This window comes from Chiloscyllium plagiosum, unplaced genomic scaffold, assembly GCF_037043375.1.
Source record: "Chiloscyllium plagiosum isolate Xiang-an unplaced genomic scaffold, Cpla_swu_hap1 HiC_scaffold_33, whole genome shotgun sequence".
In the NCBI taxonomy this organism is placed as follows: domain Eukaryota; kingdom Metazoa; phylum Chordata; class Chondrichthyes; order Orectolobiformes; family Hemiscylliidae; genus Chiloscyllium; species Chiloscyllium plagiosum.
Window position 1 is genome coordinate 2,142,890 of NW_028270171.1, and position 20,177 is coordinate 2,163,066.

General features: G+C 40.6%; 1 protein-coding gene across 11 annotated transcripts in view; it reads left to right on the forward strand.

The window, feature by feature from the left end:
- The window catches only part of LOC122542077 (RNA binding protein fox-1 homolog 2-like), a 370,347-nt gene that overhangs the window by 181,479 nt on the left and 168,691 nt on the right, over positions 1 to 20,177 (forward strand). The window contains exon 1 of one of the 11 annotated variants that reach the window (XM_043679404.2): positions 3,395 to 3,477. The exons of the other annotated variants lie outside the window; for them this stretch is intronic. Coding sequence (XP_043535339.1) covers positions 3,457 to 3,477 — 21 coding nt within the window. The 5' untranslated portion in view covers positions 3,395 to 3,456. Of the gene's footprint in view, positions 1 to 3,394; positions 3,478 to 20,177 lie in introns of those variants that run through there. 11 annotated transcript variants of the gene reach the window in all.

Consider the following 20,177-nt stretch of genomic DNA (forward strand, 5'->3'; position numbering starts at 1 on the left):
ACCAAAACGACTCCTGATATAGTTCTCGGGGAAAACAAATCTGAACTGATATTAGATAGACAGAAGCTAATCCTCTGTGGCTGCCTATGTCTAACTGAGAGTTGCGTATATCTCTTTTTTTTTGTCTACCCCATGATTATCCCATGTTTTTGAGGTAATTTAAATCAGTTGGATACTATATTAAATTTTTATTTGTCCTATGCAAGTATTGTTAATACATTGTCTGCTGAAATATTGTTGATCTTATGATTCTTTCATGATCTTAGGAGTTCCAGAATTACTTTGTTAACCAGTTAATTACTATTAAAAGCTTGATGCCTTTTATCTCAGGTTAAGGGCAGAGATCGACTGAGTGCCCTAGCTGACTCATTGACGTAACACTCAGTTAAAATTATGTTTTGTCCATGGGCTGTGTTATAGAGTCATAGAGATCTACAGCATGGAAACAGACCCTTCAGTCCAACCTGTCCATGCCGACTAGATATCCCAACCCAATCAAGTCCCATCTGCCAGCACCCAGCCCATATCCCTCCAAACCCTTCCTATTCATATACCCATCCAAATGCCTCTTAAATGTTGCAATTGTACCAGCCTTCACCACTTCCTCTGGCAGCTCATTCCATACACGTACCACCCTGTGTGTGAAAAAGTTGCCCCTTACGTCTCTTTTATATCTTTCCCCTCTCATCCTAAACCTATGCCCTCGAGTTCTGGACTCCCTGACCCCAAGGAAAAGACTTTGTCTACTTACCCTATCCATGCCCCTCATGATTTTATAAACCTGTATAAGGTCACCCCTCAGCCTACGGTGCTCCAGGGAAAACAGCCCCAGCCTGTTCAGCCTCTCTTTATAGCTCAAATTCCCCAACCCTGGCAACATCCTTGTAAATCCTTTCTGAACCCTTTCAAGTTTCACAACATCTTTCCGATAGGAAGGAGACCAGAATTGCACGCAATATTCCAACAGTGGCCTAACCAATGTCCTGTACAGCCGCAAACTGACCTCCCAACTCCTGTACTCAATACTCTGACCATCCTTCTTCACTATCCTATTTACCTGTGACTCCACTTTCAAGAGGCTACGAACCTGCACTCCAAGGTCTCTTTGTTTAGCAACACTCCCAATGACCTTACCATTAAGTGTATAAGTCCTGCTAAGATTTGCTTTCCCAAAATGAAGGACCTCGCATTTATCTGAATTAAACTCCATCTGCCACTTCTCAGCCCATTGGCCCATCTGGTCCAGATCCTGTTGTAATCTGCGATAACCCTCTTCGCAATCCACTACACCTCCAATTTTGGTATCATCTGCAAACTTACTAATTGTACCTCTTACGTTCACATCCAAATCATTTATGTAAATGACAAAAAGTAGAGGACCCAGCACCGATCCTTGTGGCACTCCACTGGTCACAGGCCTCCAGTCTGAAAACAACCTCCACTACCACCCTCTGTCTTCTACCTTCGAGCCAGTTCTGTATCCAAATGGCTAGTTCTCCCTGTATTCCATGAGATCTAACCTTGCTAACCAGTCTCCCATGGGGAATCTTGTCGAACGCCTTACTGAAATCCATATAGATCACATCTACTGCTCTGCCCTCATCAATCCTCTTTGTTACTTCTTCAAAAAACTCAATCAAGTTTGTGAGACATGATTTCCCACGCACAAAGCCATGTTGACTATCCCTAATCAGTCTTTGACTTTCCAAATTACATGTACATCCTGTCCCTCAGGATTCCCTCCAACAACCTGCCCACCACCGACGTCAGGCTCACCGGTCTATAGTTCCCTGGCTTGTCTTTACTGCCCTTCTTAAACAGTGGCACCACATTTGCCAACCTCCAGTCTTTCGGCACCTCACCTGTGACTATCGATGATACAAATATCTCAGCAAGAGGCCCAGCAATCACTTCTCTACCTTTCCACAGAGTTCTAGGGTACACCTGGTCAGGGCCTGGGGACTTATCCACCTTTATGTGTTTCAAGACGTCCAACACTTCCTCCTTTGTAATATGGACATTTTGCAAGGTGTCACCATCTATTTCCCTACATTCTATATCTTTCATATCCTTTTCCACAGTAAATACTGATACAAAATGCTCATTTAGTGTCTCCCCCATTTTCTGCGGCTCCACACATAGGTACATCTGATCTTGCTGATCTTTGAGGGGCCCTATTCTCTCCCTGGTTACCCTTTTGTCCTTAATGTATTTGTAAAAACCCTTTGGATTCTCCTTAATTGATGACACTGCACGCTGTTCATCCATACACCAGAATTATTTTATTTTGTGCCCTTGTATAAGACACTCTAATCCAGCATTTATACAAACGTATGCATTTCTTGAATGCAGACAATATTGTTGGCACTTTAAAAGAAACAGATGGTAAGCAGAAGTGGAAATTCCAGCTGTGGGCATGACTTAAAGACAGACCTGTCATTGTGGAGAAAATGGAAGTTGAATATAGTGTTTGTGATGTGGAATGTAAAGCTCAATTCTAATTCTTTACTATCTTTAAAGTTCTTGAAAGATACAGAGCTGGAAAATAAATTCCACTTAAGCAACAAATGTGCGGATTTGTTGCTGTCTTTTATTTTGTTTCCATTACCTTCCTTTATTTCATAGATTGACCAAGAGAATCTCCTTTTAGTGGACAATAGATCATAGAATCAGTAGAATTCCACAGTGTGGAAGCAGGCCATTTGGCCAATTGTGTTTACACCAACCCTCTGAAGAGCATCCCACCCAGACCCACCTCCCTACCCTATCCCTGTAACCCTGCATTTCCCATGGCTAATTCACCTAAACTACACATCCCTAGACACCAATGGCCAATCCATCTAACCTCCCAGATGGTAGTTGATATGGTGACTTTCAACTTAAACCAAAGACCTGAAGTCCAGTGTTTGATTTCTGATCTGTATTGATGTAGTTGTTCCCAGTAAAGTTGATAGCACTACAGTTGACTTCAACAACAGATGCTATAATGGTTAGTGCTGACCTACTTCATATCCTAGGCTTATAACATGAAGGAAACCACTGAGATTAATCTTTGAAGGGCATTTTGTGTCTAAGGAATTAGATTGCAATCTTAAGGAAAATAAGGAAGAATGTTCAGGGGACGGGGGAAAAAGTCAAAAAAAAAGCCAGGTACGAATTTTATTTTGAAAAGTCATCACTGGAATAGTCGATTTAACTCAGGTTCTCAGCCCCACCCAGCTTCGCTTCTCTCCAACAAAAAGCGTGCACAGGTTGTGTGAGCTGCTGTTGTGCCAGTCAGAAATTCCCTTCAGGCTGAACTGTTGCTCAGCAGCACAGGTAGGGTGGAAGGGAGAGAGGGTTGTACCTAAAAACAAGGCAGGAAACGACAGTAATCCTTTCAACCGACCTCCTTTCATGTGTGCGTATAGTTAGATGACTTTGTGGTTGCCATAATTGAGTGAGAATTCATTCAAAATGCAAATGATGTACCTTTGGGTAAGTTTGTTTATGGTCTGAAAGGTTCCTCAAAGTTTGAAGCAGTTTATGGTGAAGGTATGATAGGTTTCAGTGAGTGTTTGTGGTTTAGGCAGTGATGCTGACTATACGTACAATAATATCAGTGATTCAAATGACAACAGATATGGGAGTGTCAGAAATAGCATATGGTCATAGAAATTATGCATCATTTGGTGTTCCCCTTTGATTTTTTTTTGTATATAGCAAAACTGTTGAAAAACTAAGAATTGTAGAGATTTCTGGTGCAGAATTATTATCCATAAATGTGCTGTTTGAGATTTTTCCACAACATGAAAGATCACTGTGAAAGATCACAGACATGATCCATTAACACTGTCCCTTCACAGATACTACCAGGTCTTCTGAGTCTTTCCAGCATTTTCTGCTTTGTTTTCAGCTTTACAGCATGCAATATTTTGCTTTTGAATGTGTTTTGCATGTTTTTTTGTGAAAACTTTGTTGTGTGTCTTGACTGAAATGTTACCTGTAGGTAGTGTTGGGTGGGGGGTGAGGATGGTGTTTGGAAATGAGAATATCTAGCCTTTTCAATGTTTTTAGTTTTTCCTTTTTGATTATCTCATTAGTTTGTTCGGCAGGAGTGGCTCAGGGAGACACTGCGGATTTCTCCCTCTCTGTTGGGGAAGCACTTTACCTCTGCGCACTGCTGCCTTCGCTGTACACCACAGCTGTGCTCAGGAGCCAGGACACCTGGGGACTTGTATTCACAGACATGTGGTCCTGCGACCTTGTCAAAGTGCTCACTGGACTGTGCTAATTCATTTTGTTATATGTACTGCATTTTAGTGGTTAGTGTTATTTTGAAATTTATGTTGTGTTCAGTACTGAATTAGAAATTCTGGTTCCAGCTTTACTCGACAAAATAGATTGGCGAGAACAAGGGTGAAGTGATCCCTCCAGTTTAGGATAAACCAGCAGATGCCAAATGCTTTTCTTCCTTCTCCAGAAGAAGATTTGAGAGACTTAAAAGAGAGCTCAGCAATAAAAAGATAATTCTCAGATACTAGTTTGAAAAATTTGGTGGTCACTTTACTTGACCCATTGTTTGCAAAGTCTGCAACTGGAACTTCCAAGCTGTGATCGTATGATTGGGATTTTCAATCAGTGTGTTTGCTCCACACTTTTTCTACCTAAAGGAATGATGAGATCTTGATTGAATAAAAGTGAGTTAAAAATGGAAGGATATCAATTTACTGTGGCACTCTTGCTTAATCTGAAGGAGCTAGTTTAGTTGCTCACTGCAATTTTATTAAACAGATGAATTGATTGGAAAGAGATTTTCACCAGCAAGGTGTGCCTTGCATTTCAACAAGTACTTATTATTTAAGTTGGTTACATCACAAAACTCTCAGAACTTGATTTGATCTGATTTACAAAAAAAAAGTCTGTTCAGGAGTATTTTCCTTCTATCAGTGGTAAGAGTTTTGTTCATTTACTTTTCAGAGACAAGGTTTATGTGTGCAAAAAGACAAGTATATGTGAATAGAAAAATTATTTGCTCATCCTAAATATATCTTAAAACCTTCGGAACTAAATATTTTTTGTGTTTGGAAACCACTTGTAAGGATTCTTTCACTCAAAATTAAAGAATAATCACGTTCACACTTGTAAAATGGGGCCAGAAGTATTTATGAAATAAGGCTTGAATATTAATGTTGAGCAGCCTGTGCACTGTTGCAACATGCCACCTTGGCAAACATGAGTATTGCCTGAGGTATCGCTTCATCATTTTTACACAGAATAGTCTTTAGATTCTAATATTATAACACGGCTGCTTATTGGATGCAAATACAGAACCGGAAGATCCTTGGCTCAAATCTTAGTCCATGTTACCAGATTTTGGTTTGAGTACTGTAATTGGTTGCAGTACTCTAATGAAAGAGAGAATTCAACTCTGGTTCTTATCCCTGCTTCCCTGCTGTACTGTGACATCTGTGAACAGGTGCTGTGTTATGACTAGGGCGAATGAAATATTTTTGTCTTCATCTAAAATAGCTTGAGTTGAAATGGAAACTGGTCTTTCTAGTTAGCTTCCAATATGGAGGTTAGGAAGGGATTGTCTTTGGTAAGCAAACTCCACAAATTGCTGTACCTGAATTTTAGGCTAATTAAAATATACATTGCTACAGTCTTTGCAAATTTTTGAAGCTTTGGTATAAAGTGTGTTGTACCAAATGTTTTCATGTGAGTGATTAAGTTTGAACCCTCTAAAACAAAAACAAAATCTGAAAGATGAAAATAAAAAACACTAAAACTACTCAGCACGTCAGGCAGCATCTAAAGAGTATGGATTGTTCTACTTTAATGTGTGTTTTGTTAATGAGAGTTTGCTGTAACACGATTGATGAATTGGGGACACTGTTTCTTAAGTGCAAACTTATAAAATCTGTGTTGGCTGTAACGCGATTATGTATACTGTAGCCAAAATTGCAGATGACAAAAAAAAATGTTGGGAAGGCAAGTGCTGACTCTGCAGAGGGATGTACGTTAAGTGATGGCAGATATGCCAGGAATGTAATGGGGGAGAATATGAGATAATGCACTCTGGAAAGCTCTGGAACAGAGGGATTTGGGAGGCCTCCCAAAAGCTAGCATCCAAGTTCAGCAGGTAATAGGGAAGGCAAATAGAAAGTTAGCCTTTTTCAAAGGGTTAGAATATTAAAAATAAGGAGGTTTTGATAATACTGTACAAAAGCACTTGTAAGACTACATCTGGATTACTGTGAACAGTTTTGAGTGCCTAATCTAAAGAAAGACGTATTGACGTATACTTCCAGAGAAGGTTCACTCGACTGATACCAGGAATGGGAGAAACTGAGGACTACAGATGCTGGAAGTCAGAGTCAAAGTGTGGTGCTGGAAACGCGCAGCCAGTCAGACAGCATCCGTGGACCAGGAGAGTCGACATTTCAGGAATAAGCTCTACACCAGGAATGAAGAGCTTATGCTCGAAACATCGACTCTCCTGCTCCTCGGATGCTGCCTGACTGGCTGTGCTTTACCGGGTAAACACTTTTTGACTTTGATACCAGGTATGGAGGGACTGACATATGAGGAGAGGTTGAGTAGATTGGGCTTGAACTCATTGGAATTTGGAAGAATGAGAGACACATCTACCCTTTCAAGTCACCTATTATGTAGAAAGGATGCTCTCCCTTGTGGACATGTCTAGCACTAGAGAGCATAATCCCAGCAGAAGTGTTGTACATTTAAGATGGAGGTAAGGATGAATTTCTTCTTTGAGGGTCTTGAATCTTTGGAATTCTTTACCATAGAGAGCTGTTGAGACTGAGTCAATAAGAATGTAGAAAATGGAACAGTACAATACAGGAACAGGCTCTTTGGCTCATCATGTCTGTGCCAACCATAATGCCATTCTAGACTAATGCCATCTGTCTGTCATTGATCTGCATTGCTTTATTTCCTGCCTGTTTATGTGTCTGTATATATGCCTCTTAAACATTGCTATTGTATTTGCTTCTACCACCTCCCCAGCAATGCCTTCCAGGCACCTATTACCCTCTGTTTTTTTTTAAAAAAGAACTGATCACACACATCTCCTTTAAATTTGCCCCCCTCACCTTGAACCTATGTCTCCTAATATTTGATATTTCCACATTGAAAGTATTAGGTATATTCAAGGCTGAAATGGACCTATTCAATCAGTAACCTGGGTCATGGGGAAAGACAGAAAGGTGGAGTTGGGGATAATCAGATTAGCTCTGATCTCATGAGTGGCTGAGTGGGCTGAGGAGTCTACTTCTGTTCCCAACATCTAATGGTGTTATAAATGCCTTGAAGCTTATTGTGCCTGAATGAAAGGGGCTCAATTCTCCAGAACTTACATTCATTCTGCAAAATATATTCGGCAAGTAAAAATCAGTAGGTCTGGCAATATTCATGAGGAGGAGCCAGCATTCCTGTTCCAGGTTAATGGTTTTCCATCCAAACTCGGAAGCTGCAGATCATGCTTTTGTACTGAATAATAAATCTCTGAAGTGGTTACCTGATTATGAATTTGGTCTTACCAGAATACAGCAGGCCACATTAAATATTCTGGAAGAGAGCCCTACCTGAAGTTTTGACCCATAGGTCCTTCTGTTTTTCTGATATTCATTTGCTGTGACAGTGAGGCAAGACAGGGTGCTAATGAAATAAGGTCAGAATTTTTGTGCCTTCAGTCCCTGCTTATGGTATTGACAAAATGTTAAATCCTGTGTGGTGATGTTGTGTAATGGACTTTCTTGAATTTACACCAGGAATTGGTCAGCTTCTGATGATTTTGTCTGATAAAAGCACAGTATAAGTGACTTACCCCTGGAGAAGGCTTTATGTAAGCTGGCACTGTTCTTTTAAAATAATGTTGCTGGCTGCTGAGAAATAGTCTAAATACTGAGTCTAACTTGAATGAAATGTAGGTGGCACTTGTGCCCGTTGTTTCCCGCTCAAAAACCACCTCCTTTGGTGTTCCTTTGCCACCAATAACACTACTTTTTTCGATTGCTGCATCATTGCCAAAGTTATGCTGCTGTTACTTAGATCTGTTCGATTAAGAGAGATGAAAAAATGGAGCGGATCAGAAAAATGAGCATCAGCTTGGAGCCAACTGAGTGTGGAATTGTAAGTGGCAGAAGCAGCTTCCTGTAATCTGCCTGTTTATTGACCAGCCAGTTGAGCTTAATCCCATTAGGAAGGAACTGGAATGTTTCATCGTACTAATCTATGATTAACTCTGCCTAGCCTGTTTCCACAGAAGCCTCTTTAACCTTGTTTAAATAAAGATTAAAGTTAAGAGATTACAAAGAACCATTTGCATCTGCATCTCTCGAAGCACTTCTTACCTAAATATTATATGCAATGTTTTGAACTGCTATAGAAGAATGCAGTTTTAAAACCTCCATAAGGTGGTGAAGGTTTCATGCTGCTAGTTGCCAATATAATGAATTTTGAGGTTGTTTGGAGCAGCTTGTGTGGAGAATACAAAAATAAGCATGTGATTCCTTGATTAGGATTGCCTAACATTCCTGGATATCCAATCATATGATTTTCAATCACTTGACATTTGATCATACTATATTTGCCTGCACTTTAGAAACATTGTTGCAGCAATCATAAAATTTAACTCAGATAGCTACATCGTCCCTGTGTATATTTAGTCTTTGCTTCTGATTTTGCCTTGGATGTTGGTAACATGAGAGTTAACGCTTGTGATAAAGCAAAAAATGCTAGAAAGATATCTTTAGGAAGTTGCTTTTGTCTTAGTGAACACTCAGGGTCTATTACCTGAGATATCTAAATTACCTTTCATAATATGGAAAGCTGCTGTTAGTTGTTCATGCTCTGCAATTTCAATGTGCTGCTTGTTGTTAGAGCAGGATTAACATTCTTGGCTACTACTTCAACTACTGCTGAAAATGTGTTGCTGGAAAAGTGCAGCAGGTCAGGCAGCATCCAAGGAGCAGCAGAATCAACGTTTCGGGCATGAGCCCTTCTTCAGGAAATTCTTCAGGCTCATGCCTGAAACGTCGATTCTCCTGCTCCTTGGATGCTGCCTGACCTGCTGTGCTTTTCCAGCAACACATTTTCAGCTCTGATCTCCAGCATCTGCAGTCCTCACTTTTCCCTACTACTTCAGCTAAGTGCTCATTGAAGCACTTAAACTGCAAACCGATTATTGCAGGTGAATCCTGATTGGTCAGATTTCTGCTAGTGAGGCTGAAAAAAGTCTCTTGTTTTGAACCAAATTCATTCAGCAGCAAGTGCAATAGTTAACATTTGTTTTGGTTATTGTTAAAATAAAAGTGACAAGATTAATGTACTGACTTGTAAAGGTGGAAAAATTGTCAAATTTCAATGGAGCTGTGCTTCCAAAGGTGGGTAAGGTGGGTGTTTTCTGCACTACAACTATCTTTCACTGAGACGACCACTGGCATTAGAAGGCTGCTCAGGAAAAATTGTTCTCTTTATAATTTAGACTTAACAGGGCTAAGAAGAATCTGACCTTTCCAAACTGGCTATTGATTTTCCCAGGAATAAGTTTAGATTTTCTGTACAATTTAAAATCTTTTTTTGGAATGTGTCATTTTCTTAAGTCATTGAAAACTTAGTTGAGATCTCTTTTAAATGTATACTTTTAACTATCTACTTATTCTCTTGTCACCAGAGTGGCTGTTTAGGTAAGTAAATTCACAGTCAGGATGTGAGGAGCCATTTCTGTGGTGCTCACCTGCTCGTTAAAATGGATGGACAATAGCCTAGCAATGTGCTCTGAGTAGGAACACCAATCATTATGTCTCAGAATTGTAAAATTATTTATGTTAAGATATGAACAAGGATTCAAGAGATTTAATTACTGTATCTCTTGGCCTTTGATATGTGGAAGTGCAAGAGTGCAAGTGAAGAATGCAATATCCTTTATCCCAGATTGTCTGGTGCGGTGCTTGGGAACCCAGCCCTCTATTTCAGGAGACTCTTGGACTATTCCAGGAACTATTTGACACCCTTACTTTGGCATTCCTATGTAGCTTTTACATTATCTGAGTTTGTAGGTGAATGACCTAACTGCATTGCTGTACGTTTATAATTTTTTAAAAAGTCTATTTAATCGATTTCTCTAATCAACCTGTTCAGAGATGTTATTTTACTCCTTTGGAACAGATGGGACTTGAACCTGGGCCTCCTGGTCCATGTATAGGGACACTACCTCTGCACCACAAGAGGGCCCTGTCCATGTTTATAATGTGTATCAATTTGTTGGAAACATTCTGAATCTGTGCATGCATGAATAGCTTTTTTTGTAAACTACTGCTTGTCTGAACTAATAACATGCTGCCTGCAAAAGCCTTAATTTCTTTCATAAGCCACCCAAGAGCTGAACCTGGCACCAGATGTTCAATGGTTAATGTAGGGAGCTTCATAAGGCATTAAGAGGTGAGTGACAACCAAGTTAAGAGGTGCCTCATATTGGGGATTGAACATACAGCCATAATTTAGTGGCCTACTTGTTGAACAGGATTTAACAATGCCTCTAGATAAATGTCCCCTTTTTATTTGATTCACTCAATCCTTTTCTTCACTTCTTTGCAGACATCAGTACAATAAATAGCTTTAATTAGTCTTGTTCACTTTGTGGTATGCGTTTAAGTGAATGCTACAGAGCAAGTGACCTTTTTATATAAACAAACTTGTGTATGCTATAAATAGGATGTGATAGCTAGCTGTGCATTATAACTTGTCAGTCTCTTGAGTGGATATGCAATGTGTAAGAGATTAAATTACTTCAGTTATCTGGTCAGCTTCACTTAAAGGAATGAAAGTCCTGTTTCATGACTGCTCATTATACACACATCCAGTATAAACTTCTCAAGCAACTTGTCCATATATGTGTATTGTTATAGTACAAAGCGTGCCTATTTTGGGCAGAGGACATTGAAATGTCCACTTTATTCATGTGAAAAAGAGTTCATCGAATTAGTATAAGAACGATTACATGGTGCAAATTATTCCCTGGTTTGTAAACTCTTTTCCAAAGGTTTGCATAATAGTGCTACCCATCTTTATTGAAAAATTAAAATGAGAAAATTCAATATGCACCTAAATCGTGGACAGTTTTCTAATTTAGAATATTTTCTAATCATGTTATGACACACCTCTGGAGTAGGTGGGACTTGAACCCAGATCTTCTAGCTCAGAGATGGGGACACTACCACTGCACCTCAACAGCCTTCTACATTTTGAAGGAGCACAGACAGTATTGTTAATTTTGAAAAAAAAAGAAACAATTGGCAATTATGGATTGCCCATCAGGCAGTGAGGATCTTGACCTGAGCTTGTTTTCATATCCTATGCATGACCAAATTTGGAGAGCAGTATTGAAGGCCTGAGCTGGCACAAGAGTGCCCATTAAATATGGGCATTGAATAGGAAACAGCAGAGCAAAATTGTTCCCGATGATGGAAGAAAGTATTTTATTGGAAAGATGATGATAAAAAATATGGAATTCTATCCCATGACATCGAGGATGAAGAAAATTGAAAAATTCAAAATGGACATGCAAATTTTGTTAGGTAAGAATATTGAAGGCATAAAGAGCAAAAATCACTAAGTGGACTAAGGATAAATCAGCTGTGATCTACCTTAATGAGGGAGCAGGCTTGTGGGACTGAGAAGCTTCATGTTCCTATGCTTGCTTTAGTTTGTCCTCTGGATGATTTGTTTTCCAAATCTCATTGACAAAATTATTAATAATTAAATCCAATAGTAGTATGGCTTTTAAAGATGCTTTTCCAAATGCCTTAAAGGAATGCGTACAGTTCAGCTGTTTCAAGACTGCAGGTAGATGATTGCCAAAGTGCGCAAATCCAGGGAACAATATAAAATATGTTTGACAGCAATTGGTATCTCCATATATAATAGGCGTAGACTCAGAATGGGGATCCTGCTTTCAGACATCCATTTTTTGAAGACTACATTCAGCTTAACAAGGAAATTTAAATTGGGAAGATTTTTTTCACTGAAAGTTATTAGTCTGTGGAATTCTGTTCTCTAAATACCCATAGAGGTGGTCATTGAGTATTTTAAGTTTAAATTAGATAGATCCTTGATTGACTAGACACTCAGTATAGGAAAGTAGGGGCCAATCAGATTAGCCATAATATTCTCAAGTAAGATGTAATGAAGTCACTAGTTAGAAAGTGTAGTAATTTCACCTCGCAACATGATGAGCATCATTGTTTCGGAGTTTTGCACTTCATTCCACATGAACTTTGGAAGAAGTTGGAGGATATGCTCTGAGTAGGAGAGGAGGGTTGGCTAACATTTGTGCCTGGGTTATTGACAGTTACAAAAGGTGATGAAGAAGTCTAATGGAATATTGGCCTTCATATCTAGAGGACTGCAGTACAAGAGATTAGAGTCACAAAAAGGTTTGATTTAAGCACACTTTGTATTACTGTAAACATGGAAAGATATTTTGGCCTTAGAGTTTAGTGGAGATTTATTGGAATGATGCCTGAATGCTATGGATTAAATTGTTTAAAAAAAGAGGTTGCACAAGACCAGGGTTGTATATCCAGACATTGAGAATAATTAGGGACAATTTGATTAAAGCTTTCAAGATATTAAGGGATGTGGTGGACAAAACCTGCTTTTGCTGGTTGGGGAATCTAGCCTAAATACAGAGGAACCTTGATTATCCAAACGACACGGGCGGGGAGTATTTTGTTCAGATAATCGAATGCCAGATAATACAGTTTATCCAAGCATTGGAGTTGAAACTTTATTGCTGGAACAGCACAGCAGGTCAGGCAGCATCCAGGGAACAGGAGATTCGACGTTTCGGGCACAGGCCCTTCTTCAGGAATGAGCAGAGAGTGTTCAGCAGGAGAAGATAAAAGGTAGGGAGGAGGGACTTGGAGGAGGGGAGTTATTTCCAACTCCCCTCCTCCAAGTCCCTCCTCCCTACCTTTTATCTTCTCCTGCTGAACACTCTCTGCTCATTCCTGAAGAAGGGCCTGTGCCCGAAACGTCGAATCTCCTGTTCCCTGGATGCTGCCTGACCTGCTGTGCTGTTCCAGCAATAAAGTTTCAACTTTGATCTCCAGCATCTGCAGACCTCACTTTCTCATCCAAGCATTGGAACCTTGCGATCTTGTCCAGATAATCTGAAATGTGGATAATCGAGATTCCTCAGTATTAGCACCAGACCTTTCAGGCATGATGTTTAGAAACATTTCTACGTCCACTGTATAGAAGATGGTCAGAACACCCTTCCAAAACAACATTTGATGTTGAGTGGGTTGTACGTCACCAGAGATTGATTAACAGAAATTTGTCAAAGGTATGCAGGAACATGAAATAAAGGTGGGTACGTGGAAGCAGGTTACAGGTCAGCCATGATCTCATTGAATGGTGAAACAGATAGAAGAGGCTAAATGGGCTCCTCTTGTACTTAAGTAGGATGTAGTAAATTAGTGACACCTCATCTGTCTGGAAGCTACTAATTCTTGATTAGGTTATCCTTCGTAACTTGATTTGAGGGCAGTATGACCTTAGTCTTGCATACACACCCATCCCATTTAAAAACACACGCTACTTTAGAATGGGAATTGTTCATGAATTCAAACTGATTGTGAATCCTGACCCAACCAAATGCCACCCCAAAAAAAAACCTTGGCTTTTGAGGTGAATTGTCCAGTGACAACCAAGGTCCTGGTCAGCCCGTTGAGTCCCAATAGGCATTAAATCTTGGGATCTTGCTGACTGTATGAGTTGGTTACACTCCTGCTTTATCATAAGGAAGCAGTTAATTACTTGCATGAAATACAGAAACTTTCAGCAGGTTGTGCAATTATAATATTGATTTCACACATTCCACACTAGTCTTCTCCACTCAGGATATTCAGAGTGACAGTAGACTCAGTGCTGAGCACTGTTCTAGTAGTGTAAAATGTTGGCACCATAGAAAACGAAGATAGTTATTTTTAATTCATGATTATAAGAGCTTCTCTTGTGTTGTGACTAACTAGCAACAGAAGTTGTATAGCTAGTCAAACCTGTTTCCAGGTCATTATCTGCACTTTTATATCATCAAACAAACTCAGAAGACCTTCATGTGGTATTCTGATTTTTTTTCTATATTCATTCATAGGAGGTGGGCGTCGCTGGCTAGGCAGCATTTATTGCTCATCCCTGATTTGCTCAGAGGACAGTTAAGAGTCAACCACATTGCTGTGGGTCTGGAGTCACATGTAGTCCAGACCAGGTGAGGCTGGCAGTTTTCTTCCCTAAAGGACATTAATGAACCAGATGGGTTTTTCTGACAATCAACAATAGATCATGACAATCGTTAGATCCTTAATTCCAGATAGTTATTGAACGAATAGGATAAATAGAGAAAGTCTTTTCCCTGGGGTGGGGGAGTCCAGAACTAGAGGGCATATGTTTAGGGTGAGAAGGGAAAGATATAAAAGAGACCTAAGGGGCAACTGTTTCATGCAGAGGGTTGTGTGGTATGGAATGAGCTGCCAGAGGAACTGGTAAAGGCTGGTACATCTGCAGCATTTAAAAGGCATCTGGATAGGTATAGGAATAGGAAGGGTTTAGAGGAATATGGGCCAAGTGCTGGCAAATGGGACTAGATTAGGTTAGGATATCTGTCGGCATGGATGAGTTGCACCAAAGGGTCTGTTTCCGTGCTGTACATCTCTATGATTCTAATTCAAATTCCATTATCTATTACAGCAGGATTTGAATCTGGGTCCCCAGAGCATTATCTGGGTCTCTGGTTAACAGTCCAGCAATAATACCTAATGCCTCCACCTTTTACTACAATCAATAATGGTTTCATGATCATTGTCTGATATTTGTTTCCAGATTTTTATCAAATTCAAATTTCATCATCAGTGATGGTGGGATTTAAATCCGTGTCCCTAGAACAATACCTGGGTCTCTGAATTTGGGGAGATGACTGCCTAGTGATGTTATTGCTGACTGTTATTCCAGAGATGCAGGTAATGTTCTGGGGAAAAAGGTTTGAATCCCACCATGGCGAATGGTGTAATTTAAATTTAATAAAATCTGAAATTAGAATTTAATGATGACCATGAAACCATTGTCAAATGTCAGGAAAACCCATCTAGTTCACTAATGCCCTTTAGCAAAGGATATCTGCCATCCTTAACTGGTCTGAGACATTAAAAAGCTGCAGATGCTGGAATTCCAAATAGAAAGGAGGCTGGAAGAACACAGCAAGCCAGGCAGCATCAGGAGGTGGAGAAGTCGATATTTCGGATGTAACCGTTCTTCAGGACTCGATGTGGGTGTGGGGGGAGCTGCAGATAAAGGGGTGGCAGGGGCAGGTTGGTGAAGTGGGGATAGGTGGAGACCAGTAGATGGTGCGACCTGGTTGGCCAATGGGAACAATGAATCCGGTTGGTGGCAGAGGGGAGTGGAATGGTGGGAGGGGTTGGGAAGGGAGGTTATTTGAAATTGGAGAACTCAGTGTTGAGTCCTCTGGATAGTAGGCTGCCCGGGCGGAAGATGAGGTATCGTTCCTCCAATTTGCGGTATGGTTCGTTGTGGCAATGGAGGAGGCCGAGGGTGGTCATTTTGGAAAGGGAGTGGTTGGGGAATTGAAATGGGAGGTGACTGGGAGGTCTGGTCGGCTCCTGCAGGCTTGGCTGCGATGCTTGGTAAACTGTTGCCTAAGTTTATGTTCGGTCTCCCTGTTGTAGAGCCAGGTCTGGCCTATATGTGACTCTTGACCCACAGCAATGTGGTTGACTCTTAACTGCCCACTGGGCAAATTAGGGATGCACAATAAATGCTGGACTAGCCAGTGATGTCCTCACACCATGAATGAATAATAACAATAAGTATGGAAGTTAGCTCACTGAGCTGGAAAGTTTGTTTTCAAGTGTTTCGTCACCATGATTAGGTAAGAACATGAACATAAACTAGCCACTAAAAGACACAACCCACTATCACTAGTTTCTATACATACAGACAAAGAAAGACACCACTTTGACTGGGACAATACACACATCCAAGGACAGGTGAAACAGAGACATGCACGAGAATTCTTTGAGGCATGGCATTCTAACCAGAACTCCATTAATAAAGGCATCAATTTAGATCCTATCTACCTTCCCTTGGGGAAAGAAACAGGAAATAACATCACCCACCTTAAGAAACCATGACCTACAAATAGAGAGGCGGGTCATACCATCAGCGTTTCACCACAGACAAGCTCACTAATGATGTTACCTAGTCATGATAATGAAACATCTGAAAACAAACCTTCCAGCTCAGTGAGCTAACTTACATACTTATCATCAACCTTACCCACACATCATAATAAAAATTGTGAATAATAACAATGAATAACTAGTTCAGCCATGAAACCACTACATCCCCACCTCCCTCCTTAATAAGTATAGACGTGCACAGACAAATTACTATCACTAGGCTAGTTTGCAGATATTTTGGATAACTATATGTATGTGCAGTGATGTTTCTTCATTTCTAACTGAATTAATGAGTATTTCTGTGGGACGAAGGCTGACTTGGAAACCTGGTCATAACATGCCAATTACACGATGCCTCTCTTGCATATGGTACATATTTTTAGTGCCCAAGGTTACATCTTCCACATGTAATTAACCTCATTGCTGTACTTTTCAACCAAAGCTTTAGCAAGTGCAAAGGCCTGCTTCAGTGTGTCTTTGACTGGAATTCTGTTGGCTGAAGTATATAGGGCAAGCGGACAGGTCTGTTGATCATTCTTGCTCTGTGCTGTTGCCAGCATGTCTCACCAATCTGAATTATTTCATTGCCAATTTTTTTTTTCCCTGAGGGATTACATGAGTAATAAACATCAGCTGCTTTCAGCCCAAATTAGGGAATTCCATTTGTCAAAGCTGGAGTCTGGAATCTGATTAGAGTTGATACAGTGACTGCAAAAAGGCCACGTGGACAAAAAACACTTACAAATGTTTCGATTACTTTTTTATACAAGAATAATAACGCATTAGAAACAGCGTCTGTGTTTATGTCCATGATCTAACATCTGGGAAATGCCCAATGGTAGCCACATCTTGGTGAGGACGAAAATAAAGAGGCAGAGGCTTTCTGAGCAGAGGAGATGTTTAATCGCATGAGAGGGAATGACGACGAAGCACTTCTTTTTCAAGTAACTTTATTGTGCAACTCCCAATGGCTTATACAGAAACTGAAAATAGGTTGCTATCTCCAGACAATAATATCATTGGGGAAAGATGAGTGTTTGCAATACATATCTAAATTGGGTTTAGTGAACGGCTAATGATCTAAGGAAAGGGAGAAAGTAAAATGAATCTATTCACAAAGTGCATTTCATTGCCTTGCCATGTTCCAACATACCTTACTGTCTGTTGGTATTTTTGAATTGCAGTCAATGTCCTAATGTAGGATGTTAGTAATTTACACAGACTGTCTCAAACAACAATGAGAAATGAGTGGATAATCTAGTTTCAGGGGGTGTTGGTTGACTGCACTGGGAGAAATTTATTGGAGGTTGCAGTCTACCTGATTATCTCGACCTGAATTTTAAAAAGGCACTTGGAGTAGATCTGATTCATAAGCTGCCACCTGATTGGATGGATGGTGAGACAGATAGAGTCATAGAGATGTACAGCATGGAAACAGACCCTTCGGTCCAACAGACCCTTCTGGTCACACCGACCAGATATCCCAACCCAATCTAGTCCCACCTGCCAGCACCCGGTCCATATCCCTCCAAACCCTTCCTATTCATATACCCATCCAAATGTCTCTTAAATGTTGCAATTGTACCAGCCTCCTCCACATCCTCTGGCAGCTCATTCCATACACGTACCACCCTCTGCGTGAAAAAGTTGCCCCTTGGGTCTCTTTTATATCTTTCCCCCCTCACCCTAACCTATGCCCTCGAGTTCTGGACTCTCCAATCCCAAGATGCATTGCTGAGAGACAAGCAACAAATGGCAGTAGGTGCTTGAGTGTTAGAAAGGAATATACAGAGTTAAATTCCTACCTTTACTAATAAAGGTAAAGTTTTAGTGGCAACAGTGTCTTGATTGGTAACTCTGTTACTTCTCTACTGACACAGTTTTGGGTTTAAGCACCACTGCAAGAGTTGAGCACAGAAATCAAGGTTGTCATTGTAGCTTAGTCCCGGTCTGCCATCCTAAGTGGATGTAAAGGATTCCATCACATTATTGTGAAGAAGAACAGGGAGAGAAGATGTTTGTCAGTTTTTAGCTAATCAAGATACTGAAATAGGTTATCTGGCTATTATCATATTGCTGTTTTGAGGAGCTTGTGTAGTGCAAATTGGCTGCCTTGTTTCCTTTGGTACCACAATGGTCACACTTCAAACGTATTTTGGCTATTAAATCAGTCATCTGGTAGTTTTGAAAAGTCTGGAGTCATCAAAGTATTTTTTTGTAAAGCTTTGAAAAGTAGATATCACAAAGGCTGCATTTCTTTCCTCCCCATTACTATTTGTAAAGAGCTAGTTAGTAATTAGCAAGCCCATTAACTGATTTGCTAAGCTACTTTAGAGAGCTCCATCAATGAAACAAAGAAAATGGGAGCAGGAGAAGGCCATTTGGCCCTTTGAGCACCCTGCGCCATTCAGTATGATCGTGGCTGATCATCCATTTCAGTACCTGTTCCCACGTTCCCCTGATACCCTTTGATCCGTTTATCCCTAAGAACAATATCCAAATCCTTAAAAACAGTGTGTTGGCTTCAAATGCTCTCTGTGGCAGAGAGTTCCACAAGCTCAGCACTGTCTGGGTGAACCACTGCAATCCATTTGCTGTGGGTAGACCCATAACTCCATTAGGTAGGGATGTCTAGTACTTTTACCCAGATACATTGAACAAACAGAGATATATTTACCCCTCAGGATGATGTGCAGCTTGGAGCCAAAGCTACAGGGGATGGTGTTCCTACATAATTATCCTTGGCCTTCTAGATGGTCATGGTTTTCAAAGGTGCTATCTAAAGAGCCTTGGACGATTTCTGTAGTGCATCTTGCAGATGGTATACACTGCTGCTACTGAGTGTTGGTAGTGGAGGGAGTGAATATTTGTGGATGTGGTGCCATTCAAGCAGTCTGCTTTGTCCTGGAAGATTTCAAGCTTCTTAAACGTTGTTGGAGCTGCACTCATCTCGATGGATATGGGAAGTATTTGATCACAGTCCTGACTTTTGCCTTTGTAGATGGTGGATCTGCTTTGGGGAGTCTGAAAGTGAGTTATTCACTGTAAGATTGTAATGTAGGCTATACCTCTAGTTGAATGATTTGCTTTTGTGCTGTAAATTTTCTACATCTGGTCTAGGCCATGTAGAAATGATAAGTTCTTTACTTTGTTAATAATTCCTTCTGGAACTAACCTCTAAATGATATTGTAAGAATTGGTATCAAGCCAGCAATATGGAAAATTGTCCAGGTAAGCCATGGCCACAAAAAGGACAAATCCAAACTGGCTAAATGCAGTCCCATCAGTCTGCTCTTTACATCAGCACAGTCAAGGCAGGTGTTGTCAATATTGTTATCAAGTGGCATTTATGCAGAGATAATCGACTCACTGGTGCACAGTTTAGGTTCCAGCTGGGCCACTTAGTTCCAAAACCCATTGCGCTATTGGTCTACAAATGGACAAAAGAGCTGAACTCCAGAGAAGATGAGTAAAGTGATGAAGGTGTCATCAACAACACCTGGTCAGTGACACCCAGTTTGGATTCCGCCAGGGCCACTCAGCTCCTGACCTCATTGCAGCCTTAGTTAAAACATGGACAAAAGAGCTGAATTCCAGAGGTGAGGTGAGTGTGACAGCCCTTGACGTCAAGGCTGCATTCAACTGAGAGTAGCATCAAGGATTTCTCATAAAACTGGAATCAATGGGTATTGGGGGCAAACTGGTTGGAGTCATACCTGACAGACATGAAGATGGTCATAATTGTTGGAGGTCAGTTATCTCAGTTCCAGGACATCTCTGCAGGAATTCCTCAGGGTAGTGTCCCAGGCCCAACCAATTTCAGCTGCTTGATTAATGATCTTCCCTCCATCATAAAGTCAGAAATGGGGATGTTTGCTGATGGTTGCATAATTGTTCAACACTGTTCGCAACTCC